The following is a 27,056-nucleotide window of genomic DNA, read 5'->3' as shown; positions in this document are numbered from 1 at the left end:
AGAGAAGAGGTATAAAAATCACACTTACAAAATCTTCTTTTGGAAAGAATTGTGCAAACGCTAACACTGCTTTATGCAACACTCATGTTAAAGTAATGTAAAGTTTGGAAGATTTGACATCATAACCATACTGCCTAAATATTACTTGTTAAATATTATGTGAACTGAATTTAAGGATGTATTGAATTTACATTCACATTTTTAGCATTCAGCAGACACTTTTACCCACAGCGACTTACAGTACTGTGACCGTATACAGTCTAAGCAATTGAGGGTTAAGGGCCTTGCTGAAGGACCCAGCAGTTTGCAACCTGGCAGTGGTGGGGCTTGAACCAGCGACCTTTTGATTACTAGTCCAGTACTTCAACCACTAGGCTAAAACTGCCCTTGACTGTAAAAAAAAAAAAAAATTGTGTGGGGGTCTGAATATAAGCTAGGTGAAATACACATATATTCAATATACACATACAGCAACTTACATTTGGGGGATTTCAATTTTAAATGATGCTTATTGGTGATTTAAGTGAATTGCATCCCATTAAAACATATGGAACGGTCACTTTAGGGTTCTCTACAGTTGTAAAAATTAGTAAAATCCCTGGATTGCATTTACATAGATGCTCCATACAAGTATATGGGATTTTTTTTTTTTTTACATTGACTGTATATTGTCAAGGGTGTATTACCACTTTGAGCCCAGTGTTTCCGTAATCCTGACCAGTATATAGGTGGGGTTTACTATTTTTAGGCTTACTAAAGTATCTATTTTCACAAAAGTTTTCACATTTTATATTTTACATTTACATCAGTGAACTAACATATCTGTGGATAGTATAATAATTATAACTATAGCTATTTACATATATGGTGTTAGGTCTATACTGATATTAGGTCATATATAATATTATGTCTAATTGGCCTTACATAATTAGAGTAACACATGACCAATGTCCCTATATGTCCAGCTGTGTGTATTTTAAATCTGCCATGCTAAATCACCATTGTTTGCTATATTTGAGGGTTTTTTTTATTCAGATCAGGACAGTCCAAGTCGATGGTGAAGCCTAGTTGTTTTTTATCTTGTTGCAGGATGTATATTTTATTTCCAACATCCACAAATGTATTCCCTTGTTAATAAACTAAACTAAATAAATCTAGGGATGAACAGGACCACAAACTGTGCCCGATCTTGACCCGAGCATACAACGCTGGAGACTGCAATCTCCCCTCCTGATATGACTGCTGTGATGGTCTTTTGATAGCTTTGACACCCAGTTGATGACCACCGTCCCTCTCTCCCCACATATTTTGACTGGGGGGCCTACGGCTGCCTTCCTTACCATTCACACTGACAATGGCCTTTAACGGCCCCCCTGACGATGCGCTGCCTCTCAGCCACACCTTAAGAGGCCCTTAAGTGGCCCATTGCAGTCCTCCGGTGGGGGTAGCTGCTCTGCTATTGCTCTCTCTGTGGTAGAAATAGAAAAACAGGTTAAACATGCAGCTCCTCCAACACAACCTTAGTAATAAAAATCTGTTTATTTTCTTTATTTCCAACCAGAGAATTATAAGCAGACTGGTGACTGATGGGTAGTTTAGATGCTGGAGTTTACACGGCAATGATTGAACAGATATGAAAGAAATAATATAATATCCAAATCTATTACTTAATTGTTATCAGTCACAGCATACAACCAAGTATACAAAATTAAGTACATGCTTTTAAATTTGCTGGGAATTCAAACATTGAATATTGATTATGACATAAATAAATATAAGACAAGGACTGTTCCAGTTTATTTGTAGAGAATTGCACCGGCACATGGCATTTGTTGTTTTAGCATTTTTCTTTATACAAATCCTGCATTTTTGTGTTACCAACATCAAATGCAGCTATATTTTAGCAATGACAAAGTCTTTCAATTTGTAACACTATGACCCGCAAATTTGCACATAATTAACCCAACTACAAATTACTTAATAAACACAGCAGCACGATTCACCATCAAAAGCCTTTATTTAATGTTTTATGATGTGTACATTTAATTTATGGTCATATTTTCTACTGCTGTTGTTCCAGCTACACCTATTACAACAGGCATAGGCTATAAAACCAGTTATAGGCTTCCAACATTATAGCAGCAGTTTGAAAAAGGCCCTTTTCTATTCCAGCATGGTAGTGTACAAAACAAGGTCCAGTTTGGTATGGAAAAATCCAAGTGACCTGATCTTACAAGTGCCACACATTTACACAAAAGTGGGGTAACTTCATATTCATGCCCATCATTTTTTGAAAGGAGTGTTCAACAAGCTCATGGTTGGATGTACATCGAGGGTCTACTTTGACCATACAGTGCAGCTAAGCTTTCTAAGTTACTGAAACAGACGAGGCACCTCATTCGGTCCTCCAAACTGATTCACATATATTGAATTTATTCTACAACCCCTGGCAAAAATTATGGAATCACCACTCTTGGAAGATGTTCTTTCAATTGTTTAATTTTGTAGAAAAAAAAGAAATCACAGACATGCCACAAAACTATCATTTCTCAAACTGTCAACCCTCTGGCATTAAGAAACAATAAAAAAAGAAACAAATATAATAGTTGTGGTCAGTCACAATTGCTTTTTTTTTAGATCAAGTAGAGGAAAAAAATATAGAATCACTCAAATCTGAGGAAAAAATTATGGAATCATTAGAAAACACTGCACCATTATTACTTTGTTGCACCACCTCTGGCTTTTATAATGGTTTAAACTCTATGAGGCATGGAGTTAACTAATGACAAACAGTATTCTTCATCAATCTGCCTTCAACTGTCTCTTGCTGTTGCCAGATCAGCTTTGCAGGTTGGAACCTTGTCATTGACAATTTTCTTCAATTTCCACCAGAGATTTTCAAATGGATTGAGATCCGGACTATTTGCAGGCCATGCCATTGACATTATATGTTTTCTTGAAGGAAAGTTTTCACGTCCTTTGCCCTATGGCAAGATGCATTATCATCTTGAAAAATGAAGTCATCATCACCAAACATCCTTTCAACTGATGGAATAAGAAAAGCGTCCAAAATTTCAATGTGGACTTTGGCATTTATTGAAGACCATCTCCCCTGTGCCTTTACCCGACATGCAGGCCCATATCATCAACAACTGTGGAAATTAACATGTTTTCTTTAGGCAGTTATCTTCATAAATTTCATTGGACAGACACCAAACAAAAGTTCCAGCATCATCACCTTGCCCAATGCAGATTCGCGATTCATCACTGAAGATCACTTTTATCCAGTCACCCACAGTCCACGATTGCTTTTCTTTAGCCTACTTTAACCTTGTTCTTTTCTTTTTAGGTGTTAATGGTGGCTTTTGTTTGGCTTTTCTGTATGTAAATCCCATTTCTTTTAGGTGATTTCTTACAGTTCAGTCACAGACATTGACTCCACTTTCCGGCCACTTGTTTCTCATTTGTTTTGTTGTGCATTTTCTGTTTTCAAGACATATTGCTTTGTTTTCTATCTTGATGCTTTGATGTCTTACTTGGTCTACCAGTATTCTTCCCTTTTACAACCTTCCCATTTTGTTTGTACTTGGTCCAGATTTTAAACACAGCTTACTGGGAACAACCAACATCTTTTGTGACATTCCACAATGATTTATCTTCTTGAAGGAGTTTTATAATCCTCTCATTTGTTTCAACTGACATATCTTGTGTTGGAACCATGATTCATGACAATCTGCTTTGTGCAACAGCTCTCCGAGGTGTAAGCACTCTTTTTAAACTGAAGAATAATTAGCAAATCTAATCTGCTGCAGATGTTTTGTTTTTAAACTGCAAATTACAGAGTGTTTCCATAATTTTTTCCTCAGATTTGAGTGATTCCATATTTTTTTCCTCTACTTGATCTAAAAAAAGCAATTGTGACTGACCACAACTATTATATTTGTTTCTTTTTTTTTATTGTTTCTTAATGCCAGAAGGTTGACATTTTGAAAAATGATAGTTTTGTGGCATGTTTTATTTTTTTTCTACAAAATTAAACAATTGACAGAACATCTTCCAAGAGTGGTGATTCCATAATTTTTGCCAGGGGTTGTATAAGCTAAACCTAAACGAAATTCCTGATTTAAGGTTTAAATTGTAATGTGTCTTGTCTGATAATATGTTAGATAATAAACTAGTTTCATTTAAAAACTGTCCAGATTAAAAAAGTTTTTAAATAAATGTATTATACTAAAGTGACTTGGCTACACATCTGGGCAATTTCTATAAATAAAATGTTAATTATTTATTTTGAATAGTAGTCTATATGGTAAAAGGGCAGATGAAAACAGCACAGAGAAAAAAATGTGAGAAAAATACGTACATTTGAAGCAAGGTTTGTGTTTAAAAGCCTCCAAATACCTCAGATTAGCGTTAGTGATAGCATTTAAGAAGCAGCAAACCCTAAAGCAAAAACAGATTTAAAAACATAAATAAAGCTAGGATTATATGTGAAAAAGGTTTTATCAGTGGAGTCTAGGTGTGCAGTATGTACTCATTTAACATGCTTACTGAACCGTAATCACGTCTGAATAGGAGCTTTGAGTGACAGGAGGAAACAAATGATGTTAAGACTTTAGCAAACTGAAAGAAACATTTATGTGGGAAGTGAACAAAAAAGGAAGATTAACAACAATTATTTCGAGTCTTGGCAGTGTCACCGACCAGGCCGGATGGGGTGTGGCCTACTGGGGCTGCAACAATGACTCCTACTGTCTACAACACACACACACACACACACATTATACAGACAAAAGTGGACACCCCTTCTATTTCTTTTATTCATGTGTTTCAGCCAGAACAATTGCTAACAGTTATAATTGCTAATATATAACAAACTATATATATATTTCCATCTTAGTAGCAACAGTTTAGGGAGGGCTCTTTCCTGTTACAGCAGACCTGCACAGAGCCCTGACCTCAGCCCCACTTAACATCAGTGCCCAGCCATACAAATGCTCTTTTGAATGAATTGGCACAAATCCCCACAGACATACTTCAAAGTCTTACAGTAGCCTCTTCAGAAGAGTGGCTGTTATTATAGCTGAAAATATCACACAGATGTCACTCCATTTGGTCAGGTGTGCAATACTTATACATACATAAAGTGTTTTACATTTTTTTCCTTCATGTTCTTCAGATTTAAGAAAGAAAGAGAAGTGGTAAAAGTGTGTAAAGTGGATTTAAAAATATAATAATATAATATATTCATAACAGTAAGCCAACAAAAAGACAAAGTGTGTTTTAAAGCAGCAGTGAGGACCATGAGGAAAACCCCATCGAGAGCAGACTGTCTGGGTGCAAAATGTTTATCAAAAGTCTTCACAAAAGTGCAGTGTATCAATATTTTATTTGAGCCCATTCTTTATTCTTTTAAAGTTTTATAAAGGTCCTCTGTATGGAGTTTGTTCTGATGGGCTAGTCTAATAAAGAATACAGAATCTGATTAGACTGTGTCTATCTATGCATGATAATCAAAGGTCATGTGACTAATAGTGTACAAGACTTCAGGATTAATTAGTCAGTGTGCAGATCAGCCTTATTCTTTGTGATTCCTCCCCTTTTGTAAAGTTGTGTCATCAAACAGTGGATTCTTTACTTCCATCTCGCCAGTCTACAAAAAAACAGAGATGCAAAGAAATATATGGAAAAAAATACAAATATAAGAGACTTAATTTGCACTCAGGGCTTCAACACGCATAAGCTACACTTGGGCAGGGATCCCAAATATCTTTGGAATTTTGGGCAAATTTTGCATTGACTATAAACCAGTAAGTAGTTAAACGTAGAAGTGTGTAAAGCCCTAGAATGGACTGGTACCCTGTCAGAGGTGTATTTCTGCCTCGGGTCCAGTTCCACCAGGAAACACTGGGCGCAAGGCAGGAGTACCCTGGACTGTGTCTATCTATCTATCTATCTATCTATCTATCTATCTATCTATCTATCTATCTATCTATCTATCTATCAGGAAACACTGGGCGCAAGGCAGGAGTACCCTGGACTGTGTCTGTCTGTCTATCTATCTATCTATCTATCTATCTATCTATCTATCTATCTATCTATCTATCTATCTATCTATCAAGAAACACTGTGAGCAAGGCAGGAATACCCTTGACTGTGTGTCTGTCTGTCTGTCTATCTATCTATCTATCTATCTATCTATCTATCAGAAAACACTGGGCGCAAGGTAGGAATACCCTGGACTGGGTGTCTGTCTGTCTGTCTGTCTATCTATCAGGAGGGCTCATTTAAACTCACCGGAGCAAGTCCTGGACACTCATATACAGTAAAGTCTCCTTCTTCTGTCTCCTCATCTGATGCGGCTCTGTTTTCAGAGACTTTAGGTTCAGCTTTGTGTCTGTAAGTCAACACAGAACAAAGTGAGAAATGACTTAAATGTGTTAAACTGAATGTATAGGCAGTCAAATACTGCAGCTTCCAAACATACAAGCAGCAAAAAGCATTCAGCAGGAGTTTGTGTGTTCAAGTAAGAGTCAGCGAAGCTTCATCAGACTTCAGTGCATATTTATTTACTTACAATGTACATACATATGTCACGTCTTAGTTTAAGCATTTTTTTTATTTAAACTTATAAGAGAAAGTCATAAGTCATTGGATAAAATTTAAAAGAAAAGAACTAAAATGATCTAAAATAACAAAAACTAAAGTCAATTATCTCCCCGGACTGTAGGAGGCTTTTACCGTTCCATTGAGAGCATCTGCTGTTTCTGATGCTGGTAGTGATACATCTGGGCACAGTGAGCCAGCTTTTTGTCCCCGGACTAAAACAAAGCCACAGAAGAAAGAAGGACAGTTAGAAAGGGACAATCCAAATCCAATACAAGAAATTAAGTTAGAGAAAGAAAGAGAGTGTGAAAGTCTTAACAGATGTAGCAAACATAATCCCTTAAGCAACAATCTGTACACGTTCCTCTTTCCAAATGCAGCCGATCAACCAAGGCATGATCACTGTGAAACATGTAGTCCATTAATAGGCTCTACCAAGGAGGATTATTCTAATACTGTGGCAGTTATAAAATAATTTGCATTTTCTTTACATTTTTACAAAATTAATAATTTATTTATTTTACTTCCCATATTTCCAACATCTAGCATGCTTCAGCACTGATATCTATTGAAGCAACAGAACACGACAGGGAGTGTGTAAACACAATAACATCAAGAAAGTATTTTAGTTGCAGATAATTGCAGGTTATTGATGCTAACAGTTGTAATGTTATCCGTGTTAATTCACAATATTGAGCATTTAAATGCTTTTAAACAACAGTTGTGCCAAGTAAAGAAAAGAATATGCCAAATAAATGACAGTAGTTTTTAAAATATCCGGTATAAACTACAAATATTAAAGTGTAGTTCGGCAAAGACTCATTGATGTTGTTACGGACCAACAGAAGGGCTTAAGTGGCTCATATTCTGTGGCAGAATATTTTAATACTGGTGATGATTTTTGGGGTCTTTGTCCTGTTGTAGAAGTCAGTCTCCTTTCAGCTTTAGCTATCTGACTGACTGTGTCAAAAACTGTTTGCTTACAGAATGAGCTAATTTGTACTGTAACCCGTTCTACAGTACTATCTACCTATGCAAAGATTCCTGTGCCACTGGTTGCCAGACAATACAAAAACACATTGATACACCTTCATGCTAAACAGTAAGCAAGTTGCTTCATTTTTACTTCACCAATCTAAAGAACTTGTTTCTGAAATGTATTTAAGGTAGCAGGTAAGGTTTCTATATTATGAATTTTAGAAGTGATTATGTTTGTGTCACTCAGCTGAGTCTTCACCTGCATTGTATCAATTGTATCAGCATTAAATCCTCAGTTGGCTACTTAGATGAGGTCAGGGTTATAAATGAAGTCACTCACAATAATCAGAAACTTTCATGCTGGCTTGGGACTGCCACTGGGACTGCCAAGAGCACAACCTAATGGCTAAGCTATTGCCCGCCCCCAAGACATAGCCAATCATGTCTGTTTAGATGCCCGACCAGCCATCAGCACAGATTCAAACCCCGGATCTTTGCAGTGGTGTGCTAACGTAATTTATACTATTTATACTATACCACCATTCAGCATCTTGCCTACCTAACAAAGCTTTTTCAAAATGTAATTCTTTTATTTGCTTAATAAATGTTTGCTTACTGAGTTGCTGCTGGAGGAACTGCTTCCAACCGGATAAAATGCAGGATAGTCGACTTTCTCAGCCAAACGTCTTTCTCTCTGCATCCTAAAAGGACAAAATGACACCAGTAATGTTACACATGTCCTACACTGAGGGATAAATATTTTCACTACCATACAATAAAGAAAGGTTTGCGGCGGGTGCAGTTTTACTTGAAATTATTGGAATAACCCCCACAAAGCAGAAATAAGCGTAATAGACCGCGGGGCTACCCGAGCATCCTTAAACATGAACATCACACAAGAAGGACTCTGTCTTACCAGATACAGTAGACACCAGCCAGGATCAGGGCCAGAGTCCCCATGAGGACGCATGTGGACATCAGGACTGCTCAAAGTGAGAAACATTAAGAAGAGTAAGGACTTTAAACTTTCAGACAGTGTGACATTTCTGAAGCTGCTTTATCCATTTGGTGCTTAAATAAGCCAATTCACAGCAACGGCTGTTAGGAATTAAAACGTGCGTGGCGATGTTCTGCTGATTTGACTTAACAGATCTCTGAGTTTAGAGAGCTTCTAATCTAGGGTTAATGAGAAGTCCTAATATTGCAAGACTCATTCTCATTCATTTACTGATTCAACCAGGTTAAGGTGGCTATGGGTCCAGTGCCACCCAGGAAACACTGGGAGCAGGGCAGAACGCTAGTCCAAGGTCAGGACGCTAATCCATTGTGGCAGTAATGCATTTAACATTCACTGACCCAGCCCACGGCACAGTGGCTTAGTGGGATCCCCAGGCGGGGCGGTCCGGGTCCTTTCTGTGTGGAGTTTTGCATGCTCTCCCCGTGTCTGCGTGGGTTTCCTCCGGGAGCTCCGGTTTCCTCCCACAGTCCAAAAACATGCAGTCAGGTTAATTGGAGACACTGAATTGGTCTATAGGTGAATGGGTGTTTGTTTTTGTGCGTACGTGTTTCTGCCCTGCGATGGTCTGGCGCCCCGTCCAGGGTTAAAGCCTGGTCACTTTCAGACCTCAACCAAGAGCATCTACATCAGCATCTACAAGTCTGTCAATTCAGTATTTTACATCAGGGTAAGGAACAGATACATATACGTACTAACGAGCAGGCTGTCACTGGGGAAGATCACGCCGAAGGGTTTGGAAATTCGAGAAGCACTGGTGTGAGTCTCAGGGTGTTTAGAGGTCGTGATGGCAGGCTTGTGAGTAGCAGACTGTACTGTAGTAAAATTAGATGCATTCTTTAGGTGGGGTTGAGTCTTGGTTGTAGCTGATTTCAAGGCTGTGAAAGGGAAACAATGGTGAGAACACTAGTTGAGACACTATGATGAACTTCAGCATAAGTCAAGCAATTTTCAGCTGAAAATCTTCAAGCTTTCATGAACGTGCTTGTGTATATTTAATATGAGCATAAATAGATACTCTGTTGCTTTTTACTTAAGCTATAAAAGCTGGCAGAATTTAAAGTTGAATCATTATAAGTTACATTGACATTTTTAGCATTTAACAGATGCTTTTTATCCAAAGCGACATACAGTACTGTGACAGTATATACTGTCTAAGCAATTGAGGGTTAAGGGTGTTGCTCAAGTGCCCAACAGTGACAACCTAGCATTGGTGGGGCTTGAACCAGCGATTTTTGATTACTAGTCCAGTACCTTAACTGCTAGTCTACAACTGCCCTTTATATAAAAATATAACTATAGTTATGCTGTATAAAATATAACCCACCAGCATTTTTATGGCATTTAGGACACAAGTAAAAATGCATTAATAAGTCGTGCTGATACAAAAATGCAACACAAACCTGTAGGTTGGATATTTGAAACTTGCTGCTTGGCTATAACTGAAGACAGGAAGTCAATTTCATCATCAATGTCAGGAAGGGAGGTTTCTTTGCCTGAGGAACACAAGTGTGCAAAATCAAGACACAAGCTATTTATTTATTTATTTTTTATAAGGTTTTAAACGTCTTGTTTTACACATTTGGGGTACATTCATGACAGGACAGGTTGATACTGGTTACACAAGATGCATCAGTTCAAGTCTTTTGATGTCAAACACAGTCGTGGACAATTTAGTGTCTCCAATTTACCTCACTTGCACGTCTTTGGACTGTGGGAGGGAACCGGAGCTCCCGGAGGAAATCCATGCAGACACGGGGAGAACATGCAAACTCCACACAGAAAGGACCCGGATCGCTCCAGAGCTTTTTTGGAGGCTATTTGGATAGTATTACAGTTTGCACAGTGTCCAAGGGTTTGCATAGATAGGATGGGAATTAAACTCCTTGCAGTTGCAACAGTGACACCTACAGTCTGCTTAAGGCACCGGCACAAGTGGTAAAGGAATGCAGAGAGAGGACCCCTAACATCCAGGACACCACCTATTTAATAAATTAGCAAGTAATATGGTTATAGGTCCATCACCTCCACCTCCAGATCTATCAAGTCACGAGTGGTGGAGGAAACATCCAGGCAACCACTTATTCATTAAACTGCCATTATAGAAGTGCTACAGATTCATTAACTGTCCAGCCCAGTGTTACCTACAGATATTGTTGCACAGTACAGTTTGTACAGTGTGATGCGGGGTTTGTATCACTCATCACTACACCGGCTGTGCTGTGACTGAAAAACATTCAAGTAATTGATCCTTGCTCAGGGGCCCAAACAGACCAGTACCTCAACCACTCAGCTACCACTACCGATCATCACCAGTTGTCTGGAACAGCTTATTGTCTTGGTCTACTCTCTGTCCTAAGTCCCAGTTCTGCTACATATTTATAGAAAATCCCTCAGTACATGAACGATTCTCCTCTGAACTTTGGCTGTGGGTAATGTGGCTGTAATCAGAGCATGCAGAAACTCATGCACCGATGTCGCAATCTGTGGAATTGAAAGACAATGTGCAGGGACTGGTTTTGGAGTGTGTGTGAGTGAGTGTCCCGGGGGAATGAGAGTGTGCCGCTGTGCTGTTCGCTTGAGACACCGTGAAAGGCAAACAATAGAAGCGCATCATTTAATGGTGCTGTTGGCCAGACAGTAATCTGCATTCCAAGACTATGGAAGATCTCCTCCTAGCAACCAGCAGGAGAGTATGTGTGGCCAAGCAGAGGGACACCACAGGGGGGGAAAGACCTTCACACCAACATTACCCCCCACATGCTGCTTCAACAAGAGAACATCTCAGGACTGCATGTACTAAGCTTTACTACGGTCATTTTAAGCCATAATTTGGCACAACTACCCAGTGATTATATTATTTGCATCTATGCACAGTATTGCATTTTTTGCACCTTACTCTTTAATATATGGGCAGTTGTAGCCCAGCGGTTAAGGTACTGGACTAGTAAGTAGAAGGTCACTGGTTCAAACCCCACCACTGCCAGGTTGCCACTGTTGAGCCCTTGAGCAAGGCCCTTAACCCTCTTACTGCTTACTGTATATCAGAACACGTTTGTTACCTCACTTATCATTTACTCAGTACCATGTACTGGCCAACACTACACTTGTCTTTGGTCCCGCCCCCCTTAATTCCTTTGGATTAGAAATGCCTCTTATATTTATTGTAGGTCTTCGTATTTATTGTACTGTTTTATCTGCACTGTGTATTGTATTGTCTTGCACTTGTATTGTGTTCTGTGTTGCACCCTGGTCCTGGAGGAACGATGTTTTATTTCAATATATACATGCATATACAGTAGCTGTAACCCCCCCCCCCCCCCCGATTGAGAGGGTTCAGAGGGTTATTTGGCAGCCTACATTTGTGATTAGATGCTCTAAATTAGGAAACCAAAAGTTGATTTGTGTGCACTTAGCTTTTTACACAAAATGGGCCAAGCACAAATCAGAAATGTGCAAACATTTACAGTATGCATTTATCTGGGTTTTAATGCCATGTTTAACACATGTGGCATTTAACGGCAAAACAGATATTATGTTTATGTCTATTTATTGAATCTATATAATTGGTTCATTTTATATTTTTATTTTTATGGCTGTGAGGTAAATTAAAACTGTTCTTGTCTTGTCTTGTGTAAGAAATTTTTTTTATGGTTTCAGTCATGTGTATCTGTTGTTTTTCCTTGGTGTATTTGGGGCATTCTATTAGGATGTTTATTTTTATTTATTAGGATTTGAACGTCATGTTTTACACTTGGGTTACATTCATGACAGGACACGTAGTTACTCGTTACACAAGATTCATCAGTTCACAAGTTTTAATGTCAAACACAGTCATGGACAATTTAGTGTCTCCAATTCACCTCTATTGCATGTCTTTGGACTGTGGGAGGAAACCAGAGTTCCCGGAGGAAACCCACACAGACACGGGGAGAACATGCAAACTCCACACAGAAAGGACCCGGACCGCCATACCTGGGGATCCAACCCTGGACCTTCTTCCTGTGAGGCGACAGTGCTACCCACGAGCCACCGTTCTGCCCCTATTAGGATGTGTTTTATCATAATAGGTGTTTGGCAGAGTTCACAGTTATGGGGATTTTCTCCTTTTATCAGGTGTTGGTGGGTTATTCGGGTGTGGCCGATTCTGCACCTTGTGTGTATGACTTCTAACATTCTAACATTTACAGCATTTAGCAGATGCTTTTATCCAAGGCGACTTACAGTTACGACAGTATACAATCTAAGCAATTGAGGGTTAAGGCCTTGCTCAAGGGCCCAACACTAGCAACCTAGATGTGGTGGGGCTTGAACTGGCAACCTTCTAATTACTAGTCCAGTACATTAACCACTAGGCTACGAAGACTTGGTCTATGCGTCGTCCTTGGTGTGTTCTTGGTTTAACATTGATGTTTGGGTGTATTTTCACATTCCATTCAGTTAAACATGATAACAGTTCTACATTCACACTCATTGTGACTATCTGACCACCTTCCTGTAAAACAAACACATTTTCTAACATCAATTTGCTTAATTTATGCATTACCACGGTTATGCACTTGCTGCATGATGTTGCTAAATATTGCACTGTTGCAGTGAGAAACCACTATCCAGAACCACTGTCCAGAAACAACACCGGACACGATACACTGTCACCACAGGATGAAACTAGGACAGTTTCACTCCAGAAGGACAGCCATCTGGCTCCTATAACATGCCTGATTTGGTGCCACAGCACTTTCACTGTCTGTTTTGTGATGTTGCGACCCCCCTCCGTCCAGGCTGTATAGTGTACTCCACAGCAGGTGTCAAAGGAGGTGGGCCAGGCCATCTGTACTACAGGAAAGTGAAATAAAGCACTAAGGAGAAGCTTAATGGACGTGTGCAATGACAAGCCTAAAACCTAGTGCAAAGTCTCTTAACGTTTACATCATGATTAACCTGTTTATTGCCACAGTGGATAAAAGCCAACAGAAAACCCCTCTGATTTATATATTTCTTTATTAGGGTTTTAACGTCATGTTTTACACACTTTGGTTACATTAATGCCAGGACAAGATTCATCAGTTCAAGTCTTTAATGTCAAACACAGTCACAGACAGTTTTGTTTATCCAATTCACCTCACTTGCACGTCTTTGGACTGTAGGAGGAAACCAGAGCTCCCGGAGGAAACCAACACAGACACGGGGAGAACATGCAAACTCCACACAGAAAGGACCCGGACAACCCCACCTGGAATCAGGTGGGGTGTGATTTGTGCGTCAGTGCTACCCACCGAGCCACCGTGACGCCCACTGCTGATTTAAAACCAGAAAAACAATAAAACAAATCTTCAGTAATTAAACCAACACATACAGTAGAATATATGACAAAAAATCTGTGGTCACTTAATAGATAATAATTAAGTTTTTAATGTATTAAGTGTAAAATCTTTATTCCTTTCGTCTGCTCCCATATTTAGGGGTCACCAGAGAGGATCCACATACTGGCTTTGGCACACAGCACGCTGGAAAGTTAGTGCACCTTTCAATGGCTTGGCTGTTTGGCCACCCCACTTAGATACAGCCAATCATGCCAATCATGCCCCCCCAACGACACAGAAATATAAAATCAATGAAACAGAATAAAGTAAAATTGTGGCACTAGTTGGAGAAACCCCTTTCCTGTTCTAGCATGACCGTGCCCTGATGCAACAGGCAGGTCCTGAAAGAAACATTTAGACGAGTTGTGTGTGACACGGCTAGGCTGTTTGGCCACCCCAACACCCACACCACCCCACTTAGATATAGCCAATTATGCCTGTACCAGTCTATAGCACCTCAGATTCAAACCCGGGATCTCAGTGACATTAGGCTAGAGCGATTTTCCCCTTGCTTCCTGAGTGACCTAGAAGTATAAAATCAATGCCATAAAATAGAGTAAATGTGTTTTAAATTGTGGCACTAGTTTCCTGTTCTAGCATGATCGTGCCCTGAAGCACCATGCAGGTCCTGAAAGAAACAGTTAGACAAGTTTTGTGTGACATGACCTCAACCAAAACTGAACACATGATGATGATTTAAGTTGATGTGCCTTAAATTGTCCAAATTTAATATACGTTCCTTTATTAACATTTACTATGACTTTTGTCATAACCTGGTGAATCCATCCTGTCACTCTGGGCCAAATATCATGAAGATTAAAAAGCCAAACTGAAATAATAAAATGCAACTAATCATTTGGGTTTAATGTATAAAGTTGTTATTTAAAATAGGACATGATACATAATACTTGATCTTTTACCAGGATAACCTGCTTTTACTTCTAATAACCAGTAGTAGTTTTTTTATTGGACTATATATATATATATATGTATATATATATGGAAGTGGAAAACATCTACAGATCCACTCTAATTTCCTGATTTGGTAAAGTTCTACATTTTATTCTCAGCTCTACGAAGCAGTAAAAGTCTGATGTTTAGATCAGCACAACTGCTCATGAGTCAGAACAATAGTGATCTTACAGTAAGCATCTAGCGCCGACTAGTGGACATACTTGGAACTACAAGCAGAACTTACAGCAAGATTTTCATCAAGTTACATTTGGTTTCAGATTGTTTCAGTGTCAGACCGTTTTAGTTTTTGACCCTAACTGACCCTATAACACACACACAGTCGGAGCCACAATTTGAAACCACTAATATTACAGCTTCTGCTTATGTTTTCTTTAATTTAATACAATGTTTCTCCATTACAAATTTTAAACCTTTAAGCTTTGCAACAACAACTTGATGAAAGACGTACAAACTGGGCCAAGTCTGGTATGTGGACCAAAGATCCGCTTTGGCTACCCCATAATAAATCAGGTTGAGAGGGTACCTCAGAATCTGCAGTACACAGCCCTAACACCAGATGGCAGCAAACAGTCATATTAAGTGTCACCATTCACTCACTCACTTTCTTAACCGCTTATCCAATTAGGGTAGCTATCCCAGCTTTTCAATGGGCACAAGGCACACAGTAACAGTATCGCAGGGCGGACACACATATACGCACACATACACACACACACACACACATTCACCTATATACACACACCCATGAACCTACATGTTTTTGGACTGTGGGAGGAAACCGGAGCTCCCAGAGGAAACCCACGCAGACACGGGGAGAACATGCAAACTCAGCACAGAAAGGACCCAGACCGCCCTGGCTGGGGATCAAACCCAGGACCAGTGAGGCGACAGTGCTACCCACCGAGACACAGTGCCGCCCTACGTACATTCATTTATTATTATTATTACTATACAGACGTATTTACAGAACGTACAATTACTTACTTTATCCCACCTGTTGCTCTGTTTGCTTTGTCACACCTCTGTACCCCATTTATCAACTGAAATGAAACGCTATATGCCCCCCACTGGCTAGATTATGTTTGGGTGGTGGACCTTTTAGTGCCTGATAGCACAGATTATAGGAGTAAAAACTTGAGCAGTAATACTCCTGTAGTCTCAGTACTGTACACGTTTGAAACCAGGCCTTTTTGTCCAAAATCAGAGCCTAAACTCTGAGGACTAAATGGCCACCAATTCCTAAAAACACACTCTAAAACTTGTGGAAAGCATTTACAGAAAAATGGTGGCTACTATAGCCAGACAACCGCCCTATTAATGGCCATGGTTTTGGACTAGAATGCCCAACAAGCTTCGTCAAGTGTCCACTTACTTTCGGCCATCAAGTGTATTTATAATCAGAACAGAGACGCATAGCAACCGTGACTGACTAAAAGTTGAAAATGTGTGCGTGTGTGTGACATACCCCCCACTGGGCCACCCACCTCCAGTTGGTTAAACTGTGTGCCACCCTGTGCCAGGATAAGAAAGGTGTACGGTCGATCACATAACCATCTTCAGTACCAGGCTGTACACTCATCATGTGGCAGTGACCTTTACACAGCTTCAATGGTCAGGAATTACTCATCCTCACATAATCACTGCACTGACAGAAAACAATGCTGCACGACCCCGTCTGCTCTCATCATCCTCTCTTCACTATCACTGATTCATGTGCAGCAGCGCTGTGTTCCTTTGATCATCCAGATCACAGGAACACAAACCTATTACACAACAAAGAGGTCAGTGTGATCAAAGTCAAACATTATGGACCTCATTTATGATTTACAATATTTGGCCAAAAGTATTTGGACAAAAACTTGAACATAAATGTATTGTAAGAGCTACACCAATCACTTAGATCTAGGGATGTAACGATACACTCTACACACTCTGATGCGATTCACGATACGATTTTTTCTCGATTTTTTAAACTGAAATTAAAGACAAATTAAGTTTCCTTTTATTTTTTCTCACAAAAAAGCACTGTATTTGTGATAATCTTTTATTTATCTAAACAATGAATGCCCTTTTATTTCTGAGGTAGGTACAAACTATGCAAAACAATTTTGAATGAAGCCCAATTTGGCTGAAAAAACCCGAATTAGGCAACCAGGCATATAGCGCCAGTGACGTCAACCAGGCGAGGTGTATAGCGCCCTCTGCTGTTTAAAGTGAATATCGATTCATTTTATATGTCAAATCGATTTGAATCGTGGAATTTTTTAATCGGTTATTAACTGTCTTGTGGTGAATCGTTACATCCCTACTTAGATCAGTCAATTAGTTGTGTCAGTGGGTCTGTCTGAAATCTAATGAGCTTATTTTAGCTCATTAGGCGCATTTTACATCATCCGACGCTCCAGAGAAGAAGGTTTGTCCAAATTCTTAGATGCCTTAAAATGCTGCCTACTAGGGTGACTTAATTTAAAGCAATTATCTGACTGAATAACGAGGGAGCATCCGGTGCTTCCTTAGCAGTGAAGGCAATCCCAGCATTCAGTGCGTTAGTTTGAATGGCCTAAGGCTAACCACTAGCTTCGTAAACTAAAACTGCGGTGACGTAATTGCCGTCAAAATAGTGCGCCTAAATAATCTGCCTTAGGAGTTCGATGTTTTATTAGAATCCTCTGTTTAGGCAGCTGCCTCAGTAAGTAGTAGGCAGCTAGATTTTGAACAGACACAATGTATTAATGTAAAGGGACATGGTGGTGGTGTGTTAGTGTGTGTTGTGCTGGTATGAGTGGATCAGACACAGCAGCACTGATGGAGTTTTTAAACACCTCACTGTCCCTGCTGGACTGAGAATAGTCCACCAAACAAATATTTCCAGCCAACAGCACCCCGTGGGCAGCGTCCTGTGACCACTCATGAAGGTCTAGAAGATGACCAACTCAACCAGCAGCAATAGATGAGCGATCGTCTCTGACTTTACATCTACAAGCTGAACCAACTAGGTAGGAGTGTCTAATAGAGTGGACAGTGAGTGGACACAGTGTTTAAACTCTAGCAGCACTGCTGTGTCTGATCCACTCATACCAGCACAACACACACTAACACACCACCACCATGTCAGTGTCACTGCAGTGCTGAGAATAATCCACCACCTAAATAATACCTGCTCTGTGGTGGTCCTGATCATTGAAGAACAGGGTGAAAGCAGGCTAAAAAGATATGTAGAAAAATAGATGGACTACAGTCAGTAATTGTAATAAGTGCTTCTATATGGTAAGTGGAGCTGATAAAATGGACAGTGAGTGTAAAAACAAGGAGGTGGTTTTAATGTTATGGCTGATCAGTGTATAGTAAATCATGAGAAGCAAGACTGTTTATATTGAAGCTGAAGCCCCTTTCCTGTTTTAATGTTTTAATTAATCTGATGAATAAATTCTGGTTTAAAAGTGCAGTGCTGACAGATAACGGGCGGGAAATTGTGTCCTATTGTGAGGGTTTCCTGTCTTTCCTTTCCTACAGGAATGCAATCAGCCTTTCCATGAAGCATACACATAAACGCTGTAACAGAGGAGTACACACAGCCTCACAGCAGTTGTACAGTTCTCATGCTATCTGACACAGACCTTGATAATTGTCAGCTTTCAGCGTCTCCAGAATTTCTATTTGTTTATCTGTTACGTCCACTGTTCATTAACCTGCTGGGAAATAAGTCTGATAGATCAGGTGTCGCAAACTTCCACTACACGAGTGAGCCTCAAGTGGGTTTTTAAAATGAGAAACTTCTTTACTACAGGATAGATCTAACAGGTAACATTTACCATTAAGTTGCACAAACACATTCTTGAAAAAGTTGGGACAGTAGGTTTGTTTGTTTGGATCTTAACGCCAGGTTTAACACATATTTGTAATCTGGGTCCATTTTCATTTTTATGGCTGCAAGGTAGGATAAAACTGTTCTTGTGTTGTCTTGTGTAAGAATTTGGGATGGTAGGTAAGATGCAAATTTGCAAAAGATGAAAATTTAAGGCTCCAAAATTTCCAAAAAAGTTGGGACATCTACAATAAAAACAAGAAACCGTGACTTGTTCATTTTCTTGAAACTTTATTCTACTGACAAAAGTGCAAAGAAATGGTTTTAAATGTTTTGCCTAACCAACTTGATTGCATATTGAATATAAATAAATTTGAAATGAATGCCTGCAACACACAAAAAGTTGGGACAGAGGCAAATAAAAGTGAAAAGTTTATAGAATATTCAAGTTACAGCATTTCACAAAAAGCTTGTGAATTGGTAACAGGTTAGGGGATCATGACTGGGTATGGAAGGACAGTGGGTCATGGCTCACCACTTTGTCCCATTCATGATTCATGAGAGAATTGTCAATCAGGTTAAAATGAACATTTTTCAATGCAAGATTGCAACTCATTTAGACATTTTACCATCTACTGTACATAATATTGTGTAAAGATTCAGAGATTCCAAAAAATCTAATTTGTTGTGGGGCAAGGCCGAAAACCAGTTTTTAATGTGTGTGATAAATAAAGCCACATTGACTCGGAAGTACTTTGGGAAACCATTTTTTTTTTTTTTTTTTTTTCCCCCGAATTTTCTCCCCAAGTTTTCTCCCAATTTTTAGCGCTTCCAATCTGTCTTCCGCTGCTAACAGGCACACCAGACCTGCATCCAAGGAGAGCACGCCGCTGCCCCACGCCTTCTTTACACGTGTACAGCCCTCCTCTTCTCGTCCGTGCATTCTGCACGGGCGTCTCTTCTGCAAATCAGGGTCCTTACACAGCGCATGAAGACCCACCCACCCACATATAGTCCGGTCCCCCACCCTGCAGGCACTGCCAATTATGCCCGCCAGATGGCGCCCAGCCGACCGGTGGCAACACCGAGCCTCGAACCGGGAGGTTCAGAAACTCGGTGCTGGTGCGTCAGCGGAATATCCCTGGGAAACCATTTTTACTTAATACTGTCAGCCGCTACATCAAAAATGCAACCTGGAACTCTATTATGCAAAGAGAAAGCTATACAACAATTCTATGCAGAAACACTGCCATGTTCCCTGGGCTTAAGACCATCTCAGATGGACCAAGTGGAAACGTGTGCTGTGTTCAGACAAAACACAAGGTATTATGCTCTCTTTGCCAAAGACAAACGATTGCTTTTTTAAAGTTAAATGTCCTATCTGTACTTAAAAGGATGTGCAAATCATTGCCCCTTGTTTTTTATTTACATTTATATTTACATACATGCGGAAAGTCAGAAGGAAGTAAATCATAAAAAACAGCTGTAATGGGTGACAGAATACCAGTTGACCACTGGTTCATATTTAAATGCAAATCACACCATGAACCTGGTTGTAACTTAATCATACACCTACTCACTCACGATTAGTGGGCAGTATTTAGTTTCACTAGGCAGAGCACTGCATAAGTGGTATTGTAGATGCAGTGGGTCAGACCACCTCTCCTAAAGAGACATGTCATTCTGTCCACCATACTTTACATTTTACATTTTCAGCATTTAGCAGACGCTTTTATCCAAAGCCACTTACACAATGAGCAATTGAGGGTTAAGGGCCTTGCTCAAGGACCCAACAGTGGCAACTTGGTGGTGGCGGGGCTTGAACCGGCAACCTTCTGTTTACTAGTCCAGTACCTTAACCACTGAGCTATCACTGGCCCATCAAAAAGCTTTGAATCAAGCTTTATCAAGTAAGAATTTGGAAATGAATGGGAGAAAGTGGTGAACCATGACCCACTGTCCTTCCATACCCAGTCATGATCCCCTAACCTGTTACCAATTCACAAGCTTTTTGTGAAATGCTGTAACTTGAATATTCTATAAACTTTTCACTTTTATTTGCCTCTGTCCCAACTTTTTGTGTGTTGCAGGCATTCATTTCAAATTTATTTATATTTACAAAATGCAATCAAGTTGGTTAGGCAAAACATTTAAAACCATTTCTTTGCACTTTTGTCAGTAGAATAAAGTTTCAAGAAAATGAACAAGTCACGGTTTCTTGTTTTTATTGTAGATGTCCCAATTTTTTTGGAAATTTTGGAACCTTAAATTTTCATCTTTTGCAAATTTGCATCTTACCTACCATCCCAAATTCTTTTTGAAGAAAAGCTTTATCAAGCTTTTCTTTATTTAGAAAAGTTGGATTATATCTGAAGTATATTATACAGGTTGTTATATAAGGATGCAAATTATTTTAATTGAAAACTGATTGCCGTTAATCAAAAGACGACCTTGTAACTGACAACCCTGTAGCCTCCCATTCAATATTAAACACGTCAATTTCCTGTTTGAGTTTCATGTCAAAAGACCATGACAGAGAGCTCTTCAGACAGGGGATGAACATTTCAGTTACTTGCGCCACCTCCCCGCTGACCGAGGAAAGACACAGACTAGCACACGGCTATTTTTCCACCTGCCAGAGACAGACTGTATCCCAAAGAGCTGTATCACAAAACACTTTGTCATCTGTAACCCCCCTTTCCCCATATCACTCGTGCAGGTTTATCAACCAGCCAGAACTGAAGCGGCAGTGAGGAAGCCAGTCAACCTTCCTCCATCAGGAAGAGCCTATTGGGTCTGTTAGATGCCCGGCCAGGTCGGTAGCTAGCACATTATACTGTTGTGCCAAAATGTAGTCAAATTTGAACAGAGACAGAATTCCCTCTCAGTGGTAGTTGGCAGTATAAAAGATCTCCAGCTCTGCTTCTCACTTAAATATTAACAGCGAGCTGTAGGAAATCAATTTCATTGACCTTGATTTTTGTCTGTTATTAATAATTTATCATTCCTGTTATTAAATTAGAACAGAATCATGATACATGAATAAAATTCATTTAAGAAGCAAAGCAGAACAATGATGTTCATTCAGGCATCCATATGAGCTACTGAACTACAAAGAGAACCAGCTAACAAGAATGACAACCTAGTTCTACCTGGTCAAGAATAATGCTGTTAGGTTGAGCAGTGAAAACCCATCCACCCACTGTGACTGGGGGCCCAAGGAACAGGTCACAGGCACAGTCAAAGCCCTAAATACAATTATGATATCCTACGTATATTTGCTTATACCTAAAACTTTAGATCACAAGTTACAAATTCAAGTAAAAAAATGAATTAATAACCAAATGAAGACGTATCAACCCATCAGCAAATAATCAAGAATGAACAAATGGTTTATACTTAAACTGAAGAAACCAACCATCAGTGGGCATAGTCATTTATAATTCAGGAAAAATAACATTGCATTGAACATACGTACATCTTAGCATTAATGTGTATACTTTGCTTTAGCACCGATGTGTCTGCTTTAAAGATGTAAATCATTAAAACTGTCACACAATAAGCATTAGACATAAATAAGGAAGCAAGTGACAAAACGGCTCCAATAGCAGGTCATTTTAAGGCTTCTGTTTGCAGAGCAGCTCCAGTCTGTACACAAAGAAAACCTGTTTCAGATCACATGAATTCCTGAGTACACTTTATTTCTACCCTTTGCTCAGGGAGTTTTCATCAAATGTACTCTTAAGTAACCTGGCACTGGATTGGTTTCAGGTGTAATTTCCTGAAACCAAATGTGGCAATTTGCTGCCAACAATAATGACCACAAAAGCTTTCAAAGGACAGGACATTAATCATTAATCATTAAAAATATCCAATTCCAGTCTTGACACATATTGAACTGTCCCAGCACTCAGAGACACTAACCCACTACCACAGAACGAGCTTGCAAGTATGAATCTAAGTGGTGCTACCAGCCTGTCCAAAATACTTTATATATAGTTATAACACATACTGGTAATTAGTACAGGATGATTAAGTGGCTTATACTTAGTGATTTTTGTGCAATAGTTAACAATTTACCTAATAACTTGTAATGTTGTTCAGAAGTACTGAGCACCATGAGCACAGGTTTAGATCACAGCAATAATCAAAAGAAGTTAATAAAAAAAAAAAAAATAAATAAAGTGCCTGATACACGACAGGCTGGTTGTAAGATCATCTACATTCTGCTGCAGTAAAACATTGGGTCATTTAAAAAGGGCACAACTCAATAGTCAATAAGGGATGTCCAGAACCTCATTTATCAAAAAATTTGCTCATCATTTACATTTTCGGTATTTAGCAGATGACTTACAATACACAGTCTAAGCAATTGAGGGTTAAGGGCCTTGCTCAAGGGCCCAACAGTGCAACCTGGCAGTGGTGGGGCTTGAACAAGGAATATTCTGATTACTAGTCCAGTATCTTAACTCAGTGGTCCCCAACCACCGGGCCGTGGGCCGCTACCAGTCCGTGGGCTATTTATTACCGGGCCGCACAGGAAGAATGAATAATTAGAAATTGCTAAAAAAGCAGTTTTTACTGCTTCTATTTCGGGTGTTATTGTCTTTTTGTCACCCCTAGGTAGGAGCAGCGTCTCGTTGCAGTGAAAAAAGCCGGTCCGTGAAATGATATCTTATATGAAACCGGTCCGTGGTGCAAAAAAAATTGGAAAACGCTGCCTTAACTGCTAGGCTACAACTGCCTTTTTATCAATTGTTTAATTGTTTTTGGATAAATATACACTATTTCTGAAACTATTAGGTGTAACTCATACAGGAGATGCAATCATGTTTTAATATAAAAATGCACACACAAAGTCAATGTCCGGTTCCACAGCCTGTCTGCCCATTGTAGGATTGATAGTCATCAGTTCCAAGAAGTTCTCAACATGGTTTATTAAAAGATGTTCTTCCAGCAAAAGACAAAATAAACCTATAAAATGAAGTCATCTTATCAATGTCAATGTGTATTCAATTGCTCATATAAACACTAGTGGTGTGTACTTAGTGACTGTAGCATATGGGTGGATGTTTGCTGTTTTATTTGAATGTTTGAAACTGTGTTAAGGAGATCTATCTGCGTATGTTTAAAGATCAGCAGTAATAAAAAAAAAAAAATGAGTGATAGCTCAGTGGCGAAGGTACTGGACTGACCAGAAGGTTGCAGGTTTAATCACCACTACCACCAAGTTGCCACTGTTGCGCCCCTGAGCAAGACACTTAATCCTGAACCACTTGCATGGTATTTAGTCACAATTGTAAGCTGCTTTGGATAAATAAGTCTACCAAATGCTGTAAATGTGAAATGATTATGTACAAGGATACACACGCTCTAATTTCCCATGTTCCATATGGCAAGCATACGCGCTGCTCTGGAGTCTGTCCTAAAATGCAGTAAGTCAATGTTTGACTCTATAGTCAAACACTAGCACTATAAAGCAGCTTAAGGGATGGGTATGAGTACTCAAATATCCATGTCATCAATTACTGATCCTAAAATATGTGTTGGAATGCTTGGATTTTGCTAATGTAGCCTGAAGGTTCGACGCTGCCATGCCAATAATGAACCTGTAGTGACTACACTCACAATGTCCAGAACTCACCAACAGACACAATTCTACCACAGACAAACTAAAATTTTACTTGTTATAACTTTTGCTGGAAATGTAACGTAAATGAGGTAAACTGAAGATACAAAATTGTCCATAACGGTGTTTGACATTGAACTGATGAACCAGAGCTTTTTACTCCTATGTGTTAAGACACTGGATGGTGCAAAGAACCACCCGGCAGCATCAAACATAATGAGAGATAGGTGCTAGTCTGCAGCCCTTATCGGCCAGCAAGAGTGTTAAGCTAGCAGTAGTGCATAGTAGAATGTACCCAAATAAAGGAAATGTATAAAGTAACTCTACAGTATGGATCAAGAGGACAATTCGATAACCATGCAAAAACGCACATTAGCCAACCAAATTGTAAAGAAATTAAGCAAAGCCAAAATAAACAGCAGGGCACAGCGAGTCCTGCCGATGCTTCTCTGCCCCCAAAGAATAACAGATCTATTCTTATTAAGGTTAATCTCATTTCACATCAGTTTTATGGCTACATTCAATAAATGGGAATGAAAAACAGACAGATGGTGCAGAGGAAGCACGGGGGAGATCATGAAAGGGCATAGCAGTGTGCCCAGCTGTTTAAAATCATAGAGATTAAAGAAATAGAGAGCACATATATGAGACAAAAATCCAGAACAGCTTAGGATAATCTCTGCTTTTAATCTTTCATTACTCACTATTATTAAATGCAAGCACAAATGCAAGTACTTTCGTTATTATACGAGCTGAAGTCACAAGTGTTGAACGCTTATTAGGGCAGACTAGAGATTTTAATAATTTCTGCAACTGTTCATAGTTCTTTGTAAATAAATAAATAACTGGGACACATCAACTGAATTAGAGAAAATTCATGAAAAAATTTTGATTAAAGTAAAACAAATAGTTGATAAATTTATTAAGGTCACAATAATGCCATGACAAACACATCCGTCAGTAACGTACATGAACTTCAGACCTAACTGTATAAAAAGTATAAAGCCATCCACCTTCCTGTGAATTTAATCAAACTAGTAGTGCAAACATGTAAATTATGTACGATCATTATTTATTAACGTCATGTTTTACACTTTGGTTACGTTCATGACAGGAACGGTTGTTACTCATTACACAAGATTCATCAGTTCACAAGGAACACAGTCTTGGACAATTTAGTGTCGCCAGTTCACCTCACTTGCACGTCTTTGGACTGTGGGAGGAAACCGGAGCACCCGGAGTAAACCCACGCAGACACGGGGAGAACATGCAAACTCCACACAGAAAGGACCCGGGCCACTCCACCTGGGGATCGAACCCAGGACCTTCTTGCTGTGAGGCAACAGTGCTACCCACTTGCATGTCTTTGGACTGTGGGAGGAAACCGGAGCTCCCAGAGGAAACCCAAGCAAACACAAGGAGAACATGCCACGCAACTCCACACAGACAGGACCTGGACCGCTCCACCTGTGAATCGAACTTGGGACAGGCGACAGTGCTACCCACAGAGCCACCCGATCATGTTTATGTTTAGGCTGAAGTGTAAAATCTGTACATTTTATTTATAGCTAAACATGTTTAAAATGAATGGGCTGGTTTTGTTTTGAGTTTCTCTCTACTGTTTGTACATATGAACACTTTAGCAGGGGAATCTGCCATGTTGACATTTGTCAGCAGTAAAGCTGGGGGTAAAGCAGGCATTTCCATAAAGTGACTGGCACAAGGAATGTAAACAAGCCACAAAGAGCTCTATTTTTCAACTTATAAAATACTTGCTTTAGTCACATTGCTTCAATAATTGTACTGCATCTTGTTTCCAGATATTTCCACCATATTTGTAATGTAAAGAAATGAAAATACTGACCACTGCAGCTTCAAACACACTAATTCTATCAACAATTGTGGATTATGTTCTTATTTTCTGGTCCTAAACATTGCAGTAACTAAAGCCAAGTGTGTTAAAAGTATTATTTTAAAGAAACTTTACTCGTGTAACCTGGTTAAATGTACCATATGTCACAAATGCACCTTATCAGCAGCGGTCCACGCAGGCTGAGTTACCTGGAGCACTGGCGCCGACGACGGTCACAACACACAGCAGCAGCCCGAGGGAAAACTTAAACCGCCACCGCCGCGACCTCCATATTCCCACTCTGGGAGAGAAAAACAGCATCCTGGAGCCCGCTTCTCACATGGACGGGAGAAGACGAGAAGTAAAACATGTTATTTCGCCATTTTTTATTAGACTTTACCGCACCAGAGCGCATTAGCCGATAACGGTTCCTCACAACGCAACAGTCACTCTAGCGCGAGGACAGGTGGGCGGAGTCACAGTCACAGGTTGGTGAGGAGTCGTTTGCTGTATCGGCTCATTGAGTCGGCTCCATGAGTCAGTTTCTCCAGGTGAGTTGCTGGAGCCGAGTCTTACTAGAATGTGTCTCTTTTGTCATTGTTTGTTTATTAGGATTTTAACGTCATGTTTTACACTTTGGTTACATTCATGACAGGAACTGTAGTTACTCATTACACAAGATTCATCAGTTCATAAGGTGATATCGAACACAGTCATGGACAATTTAGTGTCTCCAATTCACCTCACTTGCACGTCTTTGGACTGTGGGAGGAAACCGGAGCTTACGGATGAAACCCACGCAGATACGAAGAGAACATGCAAACTCCACACAG

At 39.7% G+C, this 27,056-nt stretch overlaps 1 protein-coding gene across 2 annotated transcripts; it reads right to left on the bottom strand.

Annotated features, from left to right (window-relative positions):
- Positions 1-4,645: 4,645 nt before the first annotated feature.
- npdc1a (neural proliferation, differentiation and control, 1a) lies at positions 4,646-26,675 on the bottom strand. Of its 2 annotated transcripts, none has more exons than XM_063011491.1 (8): positions 26,433-26,675; positions 10,003-10,095; positions 9,295-9,477; positions 8,501-8,567; positions 8,201-8,285; positions 6,742-6,821; positions 6,298-6,397; positions 4,646-4,755 (listed from the first exon to the last, which is right to left on the bottom strand). In XM_063011491.1, the coding sequence occupies exons 1-8, from the start codon at positions 26,542-26,544 to the stop codon at positions 4,666-4,668; spliced, it is 810 nt and encodes a 269-aa protein (XP_062867561.1). In that variant the 5' UTR covers positions 26,545-26,675; the 3' UTR covers positions 4,646-4,665. The 2 variants fall into 2 exon arrangements, with proteins under 2 accessions (XP_062867561.1, XP_062867562.1); XM_063011492.1 differs by lacking the exon at positions 4,646-4,755 and adding an exon at positions 4,782-5,653.
- Between the last annotated feature and the right edge of the window lie 381 nt (positions 26,676-27,056).

This window comes from Trichomycterus rosablanca, chromosome 16, assembly GCF_030014385.1.
Source record: "Trichomycterus rosablanca isolate fTriRos1 chromosome 16, fTriRos1.hap1, whole genome shotgun sequence".
NCBI classification, from domain to species: domain Eukaryota; kingdom Metazoa; phylum Chordata; class Actinopteri; order Siluriformes; family Trichomycteridae; genus Trichomycterus; species Trichomycterus rosablanca.
Note: the sequence above shows the minus strand (reverse complement) of the source record. Positions and strands in the feature narration are given on the sequence as shown.

Coding starts and splice junctions, on each gene's coding strand:
- npdc1a (XM_063011491.1), bottom strand. CDS start 26,544: ATGCTGTTTTTCTCTCCCAGAGTGGGAATATGGAGGTCGCGGCGGTGG. Junction 9,478..10,002: donor TTCAAATATCCAACCTACAG/GTTTGTGTTGCA, acceptor TCCCTTTCACAG/CCTTGAAATCAGCTACAACC. Junction 8,568..9,294: donor CAGTGACAGCCTGCTCGTTA/GTACGTATATGT, acceptor CACTTTGAGCAG/TCCTGATGTCCACATGCGTC.